The 15443-nt window shown below is 47.4% G+C and overlaps 1 protein-coding gene across 2 annotated transcripts in view; it reads left to right on the top strand.

The window, feature by feature from the left end:
• The first annotated feature begins 1370 nt into the window (after nucleotides 1-1370).
• The window catches only part of trim45 (tripartite motif containing 45), a 47712-nt gene continuing 33639 nt past the window's right edge, over nucleotides 1371-15443 (top strand). For both annotated transcript variants that reach the window (XM_072513778.1, XM_072513777.1), the window contains exons 1-2: nucleotides 1371-2566; nucleotides 7943-8679. In XM_072513778.1, coding sequence (XP_072369879.1) covers nucleotides 2109-2566; nucleotides 7943-8679 — 1195 coding nt within the window. In that variant the 5' untranslated portion in view covers nucleotides 1371-2108. The remainder of the gene's footprint in view (nucleotides 2567-7942; nucleotides 8680-15443) is intronic.

Here is a 15443-nt window from a genome sequence, read left to right as displayed (position 1 = left end):
TCCCAGAAATTAATGATGATTTAATGGTCATCATCACTGACACTTGCTTTCAATTCCTGATTTATTAATGAATTGAATTGAAGTTTCATCAGCTACAATTTAAACTCATGTCCCCCAGACAGTGGCCTGGGCCTGTAAATTACTAGTGCTAGGTGCCACTACAGCACCACCATCCTCCCAGTGTAACAAAGCTGATTTTCCCTCGATGGTTCTGAGCTTCTCATGTTTTATTGGAGGTGCATATATCCAGGCAAGTGGGGAATGTTCCATCCCAGTCCCTGCTTGTGCCTTGTAGATAGTAGACAGGTTTTAGGAGTCGGAAAGTGGGTTAGTCAGGTTATTCTCAAGGAAACAATCATATATATCCATGCCTTTGTTATCTCCGCACTTGACTATCTCCTGGCAGCTCCACCCCCACCCCTTCACCCCCCCATGGACCTTTCATAAACTTTAACTCATGCAAAACTCTGTCCATATCCTAAATCTTGCCAAGTTCCATTCATCCATCAGCCTTCTGCTCGCTGACCTACATTAGCTCGAAGCAGACAATTTTAACATCCTTATCCTTGTTTTCAAGTCCCTCCCTGACCTTGCCCCTCCCTAACGCTGTAATCGCCTCCAGCCCTACTACTCTGCAGAATATCTGTGCTAAAATACAAGTGGATGGAACGAGTTCAGCAAGAGTTCAGATTTTATTCTAGGTTTATTAAAGAGAAAAACGTAGTGAATAATGTTCTTAAAGTGGGCTTAAATGGTGTATCATGCTTTTTGTTTTTGCCCATTTGAAACAACATCTCATCTTTCAAATGTGCACTCTATTATTTAATAAATAATGTCTGTGGAAAGAGTAACAGAGTTAGTCCTTTTGACTCTTCTCCAGAGCAGATGATGCCTTGGTTTCGTCTGATCTGAAAGATGGATTCCTCTGACAGAGGAACACACCCTCAGCACTGCACTGGAGATAGTGGGGCTTCAACCTACAACCTTCTGACTCCGAGATCAACGTGCTACCAACTGAACTAAGGCTCCCTTCAAGGAAATGTTGATTTCTCTGTTCAATCCACAGATGTTGCTGTATATTCCCAGCATTTTGAGTGTTTTGCTTTGATGCAAATTTGACAGGTGTAATTGACTTTTGTGAACACCCAGGAAACGACTTGGGACGGGCTGGATGTCTTGCTACTAGCCCTCCAGACCTGCACTGGCAGCAGCGCCCAGCCACGACCACTTAAAGCTTGGAGGAAACTCTCGGCTCAGGAAAACTCCGGAGTATTGTTTAATCCAACGTTCCTGTTTTAGATTGGTGGCTTGAGCTGGGTGTGCGGACTGCTGGTTGGTCTGCCTGGCTGTCAATCACAAGAGAAGTTGGGGAATGTTTAAAAGTGACGAATTTGGGAGAAAAGTTTACATATTTGTGTTGGAAACTCCTTCGCTTTGGAAACTTCAACCTGGACTAATAGTTCGATGTTACACGTTTTTAGCATAATCTGATTTTGCACGATGAGGATTTAAACAACGGGGAATGTCTAAAGAAACAAAGTTATGGAAGGTTGTCAGAGTTGATTGTTCTGTTTGAGTAAAGAACGGGGACTTGAGACTCGAGAAAGTTTGATTTATATTCAGTAGGAAGACATTAACCTGGTGCTGTTTGATCGACCAGTTGGTGGCCTACATTATAATAATGATCAGTGTCTGCAACTTAGACGATTAGTCGCAACGTGGTTGAAAATTTCACATCTTTGATCGCTTGACAACATCTGCAATATGCATTAAGGATTAAAAATACCAGTGATTTAACATTCTGCGGCTGGCGACATGACTTGATTTTTTAAATCGTCTTTATTAGGAATTGGCCTTGATATTGTAGAGAAAAAGGGTGGAGGGTTTTAAAGGATGAAAAACATATTTTCGACCCTGTAGGTCAGTGAGCTACTGTGGGAAAAAAAATCAAATGAACAAAAGTATTTAAAATTCAGATTTATATTCTTGTTTAACCATTGATATCAACCAGTCAGAATGCTTGAGGATTTTGGGGGATTTTGAGATTTTTAATATACTCTGGATTTAGGAAATTTAATTTGATTTAGGCGTGTGTGCATTATCCAAAAATGTCGGAGAGTCAGGAAAAGACTTTTGCACCATGTTCGACAAGTTCAGAACGTCCAAGGAGCTGCAGAACACAGTGTCTGATTTGTAAAAACGTTTACACCGATCCGAAGATCTTGCCTTGTCTTCACACGTTCTGCCTAGACTGTGTTCGAGGCTTGCAGCAGTTCTCCGTTCCCAGGACTCGAGGGGAAGGTGAGTCTGGATCAGGGGGATCTCTGGACTGCACTGAGTCTGCGGCCTGTATCCTGTGCCCACTCTGTGATTATGAGGTGCACGTACCCGCTGCTGGTCTTCGAGGGCTGACCAGTAACCATCTGATTCTGAATGACATTTTACTGGAGAGCCTGAAGAGATCCGACTGCAGGATAGTCTGTGATCTTTGTAACGATGGGGATGCTGAAAGAAGATGTCACATCTGCTCGACAAATCTCTGTGATTTCTGTTCAAAAGCACATAGGTAAGGGTCACTGGGGTTTGACAGCATTCTAAAGCTTTGTTTATCACGTGCACAGAAAATGATTCTAGTGAACTATACAGGGTTCCCATTTATCCCAAGATCAACTTGTGTGTGTGTGTGTGTGTATATACATATATAAGTAAACTTGTCATAGTCCAAGATGACCATCGGCTGCTTTCCCTTTTGAGGGAATGCTGGCCGGTGATTTAACCTGAGGGTCACCACAAGGTTGAGAAGGCGGTATGGGAATTGAACTGGTGCTCCAGGCTTTGCTCAACATCACAAACTAGCTGTCCAGCCAACTAAGCTAAACCATGTTTGAAAACAAAGAATGTGTATGTTAAAAGTGGAGTTGCTTCACCTGAACCAGTGTAGGTCAGCAAGCAGAGGGGTGATCGGTAAATGGGGCTTGATTGGCAGCAGAGTTAGATGGGCTCATGTTTAAGGAGCTCATGTTTAAGGAGCGTAGAACATGGGAGACTCCCATATTACATTGCATTTGCCAAAGTTTTTTCCACATAGTAATCTATCTTTCTTTCTTTCCAGAGAAGGAAAATAGAAACTTTTAGCAAGTACAAAGGGAGCAAATCAACAGAGGCATTAATGGAGTAGAGAAAGTGCAGGATGGAGCTTAAGAAAGCAATTAGGAGAGCAAAGAGGGCATATGAGAAAGCTTTGACTGGTAAAAGTAGGGAAAATCCCAAGATATTCTATAAGTATATTAATGGGAAGAGGACAACCAGGGAAAGAATAGGACTCATCAGGGACCAAGGGGGAAATGTGTGGGTGAAGCCAGAGGATTGGTAGGGTGTTGAATCGATACTTCACATCCATCTTCACCCAAGAGAATGAGGATTTAGGTATGTAACTCAGGGAGAAAGACTGCAAGGATCTTGAGCAAATTGACACAGGGAGTGATGAGGTATTGGAAGTGTTGGAAGCTTAAAAGTGGGGAAATCTCCAAGTCTGTGAATTGTTTCCCAGGCTGCTGTGGGAGGTGAGGGAGGAGATTGCAGGGGCTCTGACCCAAATTTTTAATTCCTCTTAGGCCATGGGGAAGGTGCCAGAGGACTGTAGAGCAGCTAATGTAGTTCCACTATTTAGGAAGAGTTGTAGAGGTAAGCCGGGGATCTGCAGACCAGTGAGTCTCACGTCAGTGGTAGGGAAACTATTGGAGAAAATTCTGAAGGAGAGAATCTATCTCCCGAGGCAAGGTTATCAGGGATAGTCAGCATGGGTTTGTCAGAGGGAGGTCATGCCTAACAAATTTTATTGAATTACAAAAAGAAAATTTAGAGTACCCAATTATTTTTTTCTTCAAAATTAAGGGTCAATTTAGTGTGGCAATCCACCTACCCTGCACATCTTTGGGTTGTGGGGGTGAAACCCATGCAGACTCAGAGAGAATGTGCAAACTCCACATAAACAGTGACCCAGGGCCGGGATTCAAACCCGGGTCCCAGTGCGCCACCGTGTTGCCCTCTGGTTTAATTTTTTGAGTAGGTGACCAGGTGTTTAGATGAGGGTAGTGCAGTTGATATAGTTTACATCGATTTGTCAAAGACTCAGAAAGTCTTTGACAAGGTCCCACATGGGAGACTTATGAAGAAGGCGAATGCACATGGGCTACAGGGTAATTTGATAACATGCATTCAAAGTTGGCTTAGTTGTGGGAGACAGAGGGTGATGATGGAACATCAGAGGCTGCTTTAGTGACTGGAAGTCAGTGTCCAGTAGCAAAGCACAAGCATCTGTGCTGGGTCCCCTATTGTTTGTCATTTATATGAACAACATAGATGACTATGTGAGGGGTTGAATCAGTAAGTTTGTGGATTACACTAAGATTGGCTGGGTGGTTAACAGTGAGGTTGAGTGGCTTGGGTTATAGGAAGCTTTGGATGGGATGGTCAAATGGGCAGATAAGTGGCAGATGGAATTTAGCCATGGAAAGTGTGAGGTGTTACACTTTGAAAGGTGTAATTTGACAAGGAAGTATTCAATGAATGGCACCACACTTGGAAGTTCTGAGGAACAAAGGGACCTTGGCATGTTTGTCCATAGATCTCTGAACATATATCTATGGGTAGCACAGTGGTTCGCACTTTTGCTTCACAGCCATGGTCCCATGTTCGATTCACTGCTCGGGTCACTGTCTGTGAGGAGTCTGCACGTTCTCCCCGTGTTTGCGTGGGTTTCCTCCGGGTGCTCCGGTTTCTTCCCAGTCCAAAGATGTGCAGGTTAGGTGGACTGGCCATGCTAAATTCCCCTTAGTGTCCAAAAAAAAGGTTAGGTAGGATTACTGGGTTACGGGTTTAGGGTGGAGGTGTGGCCTTAAGTAGAGTCCTCTTTCCAAAGGCCGGTGCAAACTCGATGGGCTGAATGGCTTCCTGCACTGTAAATTCTACGATCCTATGAATCATTTAAGAGGTTGATTAGGCTTGGGTTGTTTTCGTTGGAGCAGGGAAGACTGAGGGGTGACCTGTTTGACGAGTATAAGATCATGAGGGGCATGGACATGGTGGATAGGGAGCAGCTGTTCCCCTTAGTTGAAGAGTCAGTTACAAGGGGACACAAGTTCGAGGTGAGGGCAGGAGGTTTAGGGGGGATGTGAGGAAAACCCTTTTACCCAGAGGGTGGTGACAGTCTGGAATGCACTGTCTGGGAGGGTGGTAGAGACGGGTTGCCTCACATCCTTTTAAGAATTACCTGGATGAATTCTTGGCATGTCATAATATTTAAGGCTATAAGACAGGTTCTGGAAAATGGGATTAAGTAGGCAGGTCAGGTGTTTTTCATGTGTGGGCGCAGAACTCGATGGGCTGAAAGGACATGTCTATACTGTGTATTTCTGTAATTCCTGCGTCCTCCACAGTGGATGTGGTTTATTTGAACTTTCGGAAGGTTTTCAGGGCAGCATGGAGGCACAGTAGTTAGCACTGCTGCCTCAGAACACCAGGGACCCGGGTTCAATTCCAATCTTGGGTGACTGTCTGTGTGGAGTTTGCACTTTGTCCCCGAGTGCTCTGGTTTCCTTCCACAGGCCAACATTGTACAGGGGAGGTGGATTGGCCATGATCAATTGCCCCTTAGTGTCCAAAGATTAGGTGGGATTATGGGATTGCAGGGGAATGGGTTTAGGTAGGGTGCTCTTTCAGAGGGTCAGTATAGACTTGATGGGCCAAATACCCTCCTTCTGCACTGTAGGGATTCTATTCTTTTGACATGTGGCTTCCAAATAAGAGATTAATGTGTAAAATTAAAGTGCATAGTTTTGGGGGTAGTATATTGAGATGGATAGAAAACTGGTTGACAGACAAGAAATAATGGGTGTGATTCTCCAGAAAAATTTCTAAGTGTGGTAGTGAGCGGGTGCTGCTGTTCATCCTCTGACATAATCACTCCATGAGATGGCCAAATAAGAATGAGATGTTATCCACTTCGGTCGCAAAAACAGGAAAGCAGATTATTATCTGAATGGCTATAAATTGAGAGAGGGGAATGTGCAACGAGACCTGGGTGTCTTCGTACACCAGTCACTAAAAGTAAGCATGCAGATACAGCAGGCAGTAAATAAGACAAATGGTATGTTGGCCTTCATAGCAACAGGATTTGAGTACAAAAGCAGGGATGTCTTGTTGCAATAATAGAGGGCCTTAGGGAGACCACGGCAGGAATATAGTTTTGGTGGTCTTATCTGAGGAAGGATTTTCTTGCTCTAAAGGGAGTGCAGCAAAGGTTTACCAGATTGATTCCTGGGATGGTGGGACTGATGTATGAGGAGAGATTGAATCGGTTAGGATTATATCCACTGGAAGTTAGGAGAATGAGGGGGGGGGGGAGGGAATCTCCTCGAAACCTATAAAATTCTGGCAAGGTAGATGCAGGGAAGCGGGGGGCTCAAAACCAATATTCACAGTCTAAGGATATGGGATAAACCATTTAGGACTGAGCTGAGGAGAAATTTATTCACCCAGAGAATGGTAAGCCTGTGAAATTCTCTACCACAGAAAGCAGTTGAGGCAAAAACTTTGTATGTTTTCAAGAAGGAGTTAGATATAGCTTTTGGGGCTAAAAGGACCAAAGGATATGGGGAGAAAATGGGAACAGTTTACTGAGGTGGATGATCAGCCATGATCAAAATGAATGGCGGAGCAGGCTCGAAAGGCTGAATGTCCCCCTATTTACTATGTTTCTATGTAAATATCCTGTGCTGTTTCCACAAATAAATTCCTGCATTTCCCCACTGACATAGAATAGGCTAACTGGCTTTCTGCCTCCCTCCTTTCCTGAACAGAATCATATCATAGAATCATAGAATTTACAATGCAGAAGGAGCCCATTCGGCCCATCGAGTCTGCACCAGCCCTAACAAAGAGCACCCTTCTGTATCCCATGTATCTACTCTGTCCGGGTAACCCAGTAACCCCACTTAACATTTTTCGGTCACTAAGAGCAATTTAGCATGGCCAATCCACCTAACCCGCACATCTTTGGACTGTGGGAGGAAACCGGAGCACCCGGGGGAAATCCACGCAGACACGGGGAGAACGTGCAGACTCTGCACAGACAGTGACCCAGCCGGGAATCGAACCTGGGACCCTGGAGCTGTGAAGCAACTGTGCTAACCACTATGCTACCGTGCTGCCCACGATACCTTAGGGACTTTACATTTGCAGTTTTTGAATTCCCTGGGACCTTTCCAGAATCTAGAACATTTTGGAAAATTACAACCAATGTGTCCCATTATTCTACAGCCACGTCTGACAAGAACCTAGGATTCAAGCCCTTGGGTGGAGGAGGTTTATGCATCTTTAGTCCCTTTAGTTCGCAGAGCATTTTTCCTCCATAAATTGCTTTATATTTCGCGCTCCCTTTTGCCTCCTGGTTTTCTACTATTTTGAGATGCTTTTAATTTTCTTCTACTAGGAAGACAGATATAAAATATTTGGTACAATCGACCATTTCCTTGTTTTCTATGACCAATTTTCCATCACATCCTTTAACTGATTCACATTTAATTTAGGTACTTTTATTTTTAAATTTAAATGTCAAAACTCTTACTGTCTATTTTTATATTTCTTGCTGATTCACTTGGTCTTTTGACTTTTTATTTTTCATAGTCATCCTTTTCTGGCCTATCACTAATCTTCTCAGCATTGTACGGATTGTTCTCAATTTGATACCATCCAAGACTTCCTTAGATAGCCAGTGATGTATCATTCTTTTCATCGAGCCTTTTTCAATGGAATATATCTTTGTTGAGAATTAATAAATGATACGAGATTGACCACATTGCAGTTAAATTTACCTAATCAAAATCAGAAATTAATCTTGGTGATCATGATAATTAAGCTGTGAAATAAATCCTTTCTGCAGGAGGCAGAAGATGACTGCTTCTCACAACACAGTGGCGCTGAGGGACCTGCAAGGTGGAAATGAGAGACTCGTTCAGCCCATCATATGCTCTGCTCATCCTGCGGAGGAGCTGAGGATGTTTTGTGAGACATGTGATCGTCTGGTCTGCCGCGATTGTTGTATGGTGGACCACAGAGGACATAACTGTGACTTTATTGCTAGTGTCATTAGCAAGCATGGCATCTTCATCAGGGAGCTACTGAAGCAAACACAGCCACATATCGGTGCTCTGCAGGAGACTTTGCAAAAGATTGCGCATGCTAGGCAGCTGGTACAAGAACGACTGGGAATGATGACCAAAGAAATTAATAACTTTACAGACGGTTATATCAGAGCATTGGAAAACCATCGGAATCAACTTTTGAAAGAACTGGAGGAGCTGAGAGCCCAGAGGGAGAACTCCCTGAATCTGCAGCAGATACAGTTGGAACAGATCCTGGCAGATATGAGGACTGGAGTGGATTTCACAGAGCACTTGCTGACTAGTGGCTCTCATGTGGAAATCCTACTAACCAAATGTGTGGCAGTCAACCGGTTGAAACAGCTGAATAAAATTGGTTACAGTACTCACCCTGGAGAGGATGATGGAATGCAGTTCCAGCCACAGGAGAGAGCGGGACAATGTGATGGATTTGAAGTATTCGGAATCATTGTCACAAAGGCAGTTGATCCCAGCAAGTGTGTCCTTCAGGGTGAAGGTAAGCAAGAAAGATTGACACAACTTTTCGAGTGTTGCATTTATTTTGAAGTTTTGAATTACTGTGCATTTTCCATGGAATTGGTGCCAATGTGAGGATTGAAGATCATGGTACAAGTGGCAGTGTGAGGTCATGGTAGTGTGGAAGGGGAATGCCAAATATGAGGTGAGAACTGTGTAGCGCAACAATTACTCAAGTCGAGAAGTGATGAAATCAGTCGAGGCTTTATTAAGCAAGACTTGTTCCCCAGCAGCTCAGTTACAGAATGCGGCTGCTGGGAGAACTCAAGCTCTTATACTCCGCCTTCTGGGCGGAGCCAGCAGGCGGCAGATCCAACCAGGACCCGGGACCTGTCAGCCAATAGCCTCTCGGCTTCACAGGTACCGTACTGCCCCTAATACATACCACCACAAACTGTTAACTGGGCAGCCTAGTAAATGAGTAACGGGAAAGCCTGTGATAAGGAAATGAGACAATGCTGGTGGTCTAACGTGCTGGCAGTTTTATGAAGGTAAGTCAAGATCACCTCTGTTTTCCATGTTTGCTGTGCTCTATGATGACAGTAGAACGATGGAATATCAATGTTTTTACAGTAGGAATGGCAAATCATCACCAGTTGTGGTCTTTGGTCTCCTTCAAATTTTGTGGGTGGGGATGGGGGTGGGGGGAAACCGTGTGGTGGGGCAGCCTACTGGGGAAGAAAACCTGCCTCACAGTCAGTTCAAAACTATTGCTTGGAGGTGGAATTTATGCCTTTTGGAGACAGAAAGACTGACTGAGAGAGCTGCTGGCCAATCAGAGACCAGTACCTCTCAATGCACCAGTAGTGCCAGTGGGAGCTGTGTTCACGGCCGGTACTGCACAAGAGCGATGATGAAGCCAGCAGTGAGCTCCGATGAAGGATTGGTTAATGAGCAGAAATAAGTGGGCCATTTTAAAAAAAAATCTTTTTATTGATGTTTTTCATATTTATAAACAATTGTGTATATATACATCACATTTGTCTTCCCTACGTTAATTTACTTTATTGTACACAAAGGTTTATCCTGCCCTTTCTTTAATTGACCCTATATACATTTCTCCAACCTCTGGTTCGGTCTATTGTCCCTTCAGTCCCCACGCACCCCCCCCCCCCCCCACCTTGAGTACTCTCTCCCCCCCCCCCACCTTGCGTACTCTCTCTCCCCCCCCCCCACCTTGCGTACTCCCCCCCCCCCACCTTGCATACTCCCCCCTCCCCGTTGGCTTCAGCTATGCTTTGCTTTTGTGTCCAGGGAAGAGTGGTTACTCCCCCCTTCTCTTTTTTTGTGGCTTTCCCACCTTCCTTCCGTCTTCTTCTCCCCCACCCCCTCCCTCCCTTCCCCTGGGTTGCGCAGTCCTTTGGTTCCTCCTCATCAGGCCGACGAACTGCCCCCATGTATCTAGGAAGCCTTCCTCCGACCCTCGGATGGCTTACTTAATCTTCTCCAGGTGGAGAAATTCCGAGAGGTCAGTGAGCCAGTCTGCAGCTGTGGGTGGTGCTGCTGATTGCCAGCTGAGCAGGATTCTCCGGCGTGCGATTAGGGAGGGAAAAGCAAGGGCGTTGGCCCCCTTCCCCATGTGTAACTCTGGCTGCTCCAATACCCCGAAGATTGCCACAATTGGGCATGGCTTCACCCTCACCCCCACAACCTTGGACATTGCGTGAAGGCTGTCCAGAACCCAAAAGGTTTGGGGCATGCCCAGAACATGTGGGTGTGGTTGGCCGGGCCCCTCTGGCACCGTTCACATTTGTCCTCCACTTCCTGGAAGAACCTGCTCATTCGGGTTCTGGTCAGGTGCGCTCTGTGCACCACTTTGAGCTGCATTAGGCTTAGCCTTGCGCAGGAGGAGGTGGAGTTAGCCCTGCTCAGTGCTTCGCTCTAGAGTCCCCAGCCTACCTCTGTCCCAGCTTGTCCTCCCATTTTTGTCTGGTCTCGTCCAGTTGTGTCTGAGCTCTGTCCAGTAACTATCCTATATTTTCCCACATAGTCACCTCTCCTTTCCGCTTGTGCCTATCAGTCCTCTAATAGTGTGGTTAGACAGGGTACCCTACTAACTCTTTGCGTAGGAAGTGCTTTATTTTTAGGTGCCTCATTTCCTGTCCTTTTGTTAGTTTCCACTTCTGCCTCTCCCCCATTTGGGTTCACTGGGAATGCCTCACTTTTGCCCAGGTTAAGTTTGTAGCCCGTAAAGGTTCCAAACTCTTTCAGGATCTGCAGTATTATCTTCAGTCCCTCCTGTGGCTTCGAGACATAGAGGAGCAGGTCATCCACATCAAGCGAAGCTCTGTGCTCTCTGTCTCCTCTCCAGATGCCCTTCCAGCTTTTCGCATCCAGCAAGGTTATCGCCAGGGGTTCGATCGCTAGCGTGGACAAGAGTGGGGATAGGCGGCAGCCCTGTCTTGTTCCTCTCTGTACTGGAAGCATTCTGTTATGGGCCAGGGTTTAGAGAATCCCAAAGTGTATCATGGAGTTCACCTGACCCACAACTTTTAATAGATTGTGGTATGGGGAGCACACGGCCCACTCTACAGGTGTGGTACAGCAGAAAATGGACCAGTGGTTTTTAAAACAATGTTTATTCTATGAACTCAAGTTGACCTTTTTAAAACAAACAGTGAATATCTCAGCAACCATTAATTCAAATACACCCCCAAAGAATACAACACTAAGTAATCTGTATGCTGTCCTTTTAACATCCAAAAGACTTAACAAACCTCCAAACAGGAGCACATCAGGATTTACATTCAAGACTGAAAACATTTATACTTCTTCTGAATTCACCAAATGATTAAGAGATAGTCCTTCATGGCAGAGATCAACAGCAGCTCCCTGAAAAACACAGACACACCCAAGCTCTTCTCAAACTGAAACTAAAAAAGCAGAAGTGGAGCTCAGCTCCACCCACACTCTGACATCACTCCAGTAACATGAGCAGCTCCATCTCTTAAAGGTACATTTCTTAAACACCCATTTCTTAAAGGGTACTCTCACATGACAATTCAGAGTTGGTGATGTTAGTTTGGACGCTCGCCTTGGGAGTGTTGTAAAGGAGTCTCACCCAGGCGGTGAACCCCGTTCCTCGCCCAACAGTTCCAGTACCTCAAGGAGGTACTTCCATTCGACTCTGTCAGAGGCCTTTTCTGCGTCCAGGGAGACGATCACCTCTGGTGTTCCCTCCCCATTATTACGTCATTATTACGTTCAGCAGCCGCCTGATGTTCGCTGTGAGCTGTCTACCCTTGACAAAGTCCGTTTGGTCCTCTGCGACCACCTCCAGTACGCAGCCCTCCAGTCTTTTGGCCAGGTCCTTTGCGAGTATTTTCGTGACCACATTCAGCAGTGAAATGAGTCTTTACGATCCACATTCCATCGGGTCTTTATCTTTTTGGGTATCAGTAAATTGTGCCCAGCGCTAGCATTGGGGGGGGTGCAAAGTGCCCCTTGCCAGCGAGCCCGCAAACATGTTCCTTAGGTGTGGGTCCAGGGCTGGCGCAAATCTTTTATAGAAGTCTGCCGGGAACCCGTCTGGTCCTGGTGCCTTCACCGCCTGCATGGAGCTGATGCTGTCCATGATTTCTCCCAGATCTATTGGTGCTTCCAGCTCCCCCCGTCTGTCTTCCCCCACAACTGGTAATTCCAGTCCGTCGAGGAACTGTTTCCTCCCCGCGTCCCCGACGGGGGGCTCGGAGGTGTACAGTCCCCGGTGGAAGATCTCAAATGCCCGATTGACCTCCTGTTACCAGTCTGCCTCTGCTATTCTTCACCTGGGTATTTCCCTCGTGGCTGCCTGCTTTCTCAACTGGTGAGCCAATGGGCGGCCAACCTTGTCTCTGTGTTCGTAGAAGGTCCCCCGTGCCTGGCGGAGTTGGTACACTGCTTTCCTGGTGGATAGCAGGTTAAAGTCCATTTGCAGTTTTTTTCTCTACGCCAGCAGCATTGTGGTCGGGGACACGGAGTACTCTCTGTCGACGTCCAGAATGGAGTTCATTAGTTGCTGCCTGGCCACCCTCTCTTCCCTATCCTGCTTGCCTTGTAGGCTATGATCTCTCCTCTAATCATGGCCTTCAGTGCCTCCCAAAACGTGGAGGGTGAGACCTCCTCGTTTTGGTTGTTACTAATAGAATCGCCTATGGCCCGCTGTGATTTTGGCAGAAGGCCTTGTCGGCCAGGAGGTCCGTGACCAGCCTCCATGTGGGGCACTGGGCATGGCCTGTCTCCAAACTCACATCCATATAGTGTGGAGCGTGGTCGGAGATAACGATCATGGAGTATTCCGCTTCCGTGATCCCTGGAAGCACCGATTTCCCCACTGCAAAGAAGTCGATACGGGTGTACACCTTGCGCACTTGTGAAAAGTATGAGAATTCCTTTTCTCCCGGGTGTAGGAACCTCCATGGGTCCACCGCCCCCATCTTCTCCATAAATTCTCCAAGTTCCCTAGCCATGCCAGTCTTTCTCCCTGTTCTGGGGTTTGAGCGGTCGGTCAGTGGGTCCTGCACGCAATTGAAGTCATTCCCCATAATCAGTTGGTGTGTGTCAATGTCAGGGATTTCCGTCATGGTCTTCCTAATGAATTCTGTGTCGTCCCAGTTGGGGGCATACACATTTACCAGTACCCCTTCCAGGACACCACTGACCATGACGTACCGTCCCCTGGGTCCGTAACTGTCTTGGTTTCTGTAAACCTCGTCCTCTTGTTGATTAGTATTCTATTCCCCCAGCCCTCATCCCCTAACGTGAATGGTCATCTGTCCCACCCAGCCCTTCCTTACCAGCAGTCGGTCCTTCTCCCTCAGGTGCGTCTCTTTTAAGTAAATTATGTCGGCTTTTAGGCTTCTTAAGTGGGCGAAGACTCTGGATCTTTTCACCGGGCCATTGAGTCCCCTTACATTCCAGGTAACAATTCTGATGGTGGGTTTCTGACCCCCCGGTCCTGTGGGATCACCCATACTTACCTGATGGATGCGCCCCTGCTCTCCGGGGTTCCCCTTTGTTAGGGGGCCATCCAAAATGGCTACGGTCGCCGCTCTCACTATGTGGTCAGGCCCCAGCACTCCCGGGTTTGCCTTTGTCCAAGGAGCACCCAACATGGCCACCAACTATCTGTATGCCACGTGGATGCACCCCTGCACTCCGGGGTCTCACTTCGCCCTGAGGCCCTCCCGAGTAGCTACTTGCAGCGCCATCCTGGTTCCTCGCCCTGCTCATGCCTGCCGAGGCCTGCGCCCGTTCTGTTTCTCTTCCTCAACCTTCCTTTTGCTTCTTTTCGGTCCTGCGCTCCCTCCCCCCAACCCGTCTCACCCCCCGTAGCCCCTGTCCCTCTGAGCCCCCGCTGTGATCTTCCCACCCTTCTGCCCCTTCCCCCTTCCCCTTTGTGTTAGGCGTTCCCTCTCCCCTGAGAGGTACGCCGCGGCCCCCCTTGCTTTCTGCCCTCCCATGTTGGCCTCGCTAGTACCGTGCCCTCCCAGTGCTTGTCTAGCTCTGGCCCTCCTTTACCCTCCTCCTTCCACCCCTTATCTCATCCTCCTGCCTGCTTTTCTCACTCTCGCTCCCCGTGCCCTGTTCCCCCTCATCACATTGAGGGAAGAGACGAGCCCGAAAACGAGGCAGCACAGACCTGCGTAAAAAAACATATGCATAAAGTTCATGGTATTATTGTATCTGTTTGCGGCCTGCCCTCCGTTCTCTGTTACGATCCTTTTTTCCGCCCCTCTAGCTTTCATCGTTGCCGCGATTGCTCTGACTCCAATTTGTTCAATCTATCGAACTCATCAGCCTCCGCTGGGGTGTTAAAGTGCAGTCCCTTGCCCTTGAATGTCACCCATAGTCTGGCCGGGAATAGCATCCCAAATCGTACCCCACTTTTGTAGAGCACTGATTTTGCTCTATTGAACTGGCCCTTCTTTTTTGCTAGGTCCGCCCCAATGTCTTGGTACACCCTTATATTCTTCCCTTCCCATGTGCATGATTTCATCTGAAGGGACCACCGTAAGATTTTTTCTCGGTCCCGGAACCGGTGCAGCTTGGCTCTGGGCTGCTCCCCGCTTTGGGCCTGGGCCGAAGCAACCTGTGTGCCCTGTCCATTTCTGGGGGATTTGGAAAGTCCTCCCTCCCCACTAGCTTGCCCAACTTTGGGCAATTAGCTCGTTGGGTCTCTACCCTCTATCCCTTCTGGCAGGCTCACTATTCTGACGTTCTGCCGTCTGGACCTGTTTTCCTAGTCCTCTACTTTCCCTCTTAGGCTCCCCTGGGCCATCACCAACCTTCTCACTTTGGTTTCCAGAGCTACAATCCTGTCGCTCTGGTCCAAAGCAGAATTCTCCAACTCCAGGATTGTTTTCTCCTGTGCCTCCACCTTCCTTCCCACGCCTTCTATGGTTCGCTGCATTGTGTTTGTCACCTCTGACATCACCACCTTCATCATCGAGTGGCGCTCCGTCATGATCGCCTCCTTCATGGCGTTTAGCTCCTTTTTCAGCACGCTTCTCCATTTGTCTCCCTGTGCGGGGGGGGGCGGGGGGGGGAGGGTCGCCGCATCCTGCTCCTGCTCCGCTGATTGGTTTGCCGGCTTTACCCCCTCCTGGTTCGCCTGAACCCCCATTTCGTCTCGTGTGGCCGCCTGTCTGGACGCCCGCTCTTCCTGCCCCTTTCCTTCGCTGATGCTCCTAATATCTCGCCGTCCTCTCTGTTCGTTATTGCCAGGCATGTTCCTTTCTTACGTCTTTTATATTTGGCTGGGCT

This window comes from Scyliorhinus torazame, chromosome 8 (assembly GCF_047496885.1).
Source record: "Scyliorhinus torazame isolate Kashiwa2021f chromosome 8, sScyTor2.1, whole genome shotgun sequence".
NCBI lineage: Eukaryota > Metazoa > Chordata > Chondrichthyes > Carcharhiniformes > Scyliorhinidae > Scyliorhinus > Scyliorhinus torazame.
This window is presented reverse-complemented; position numbering and strand designations above follow the sequence as displayed.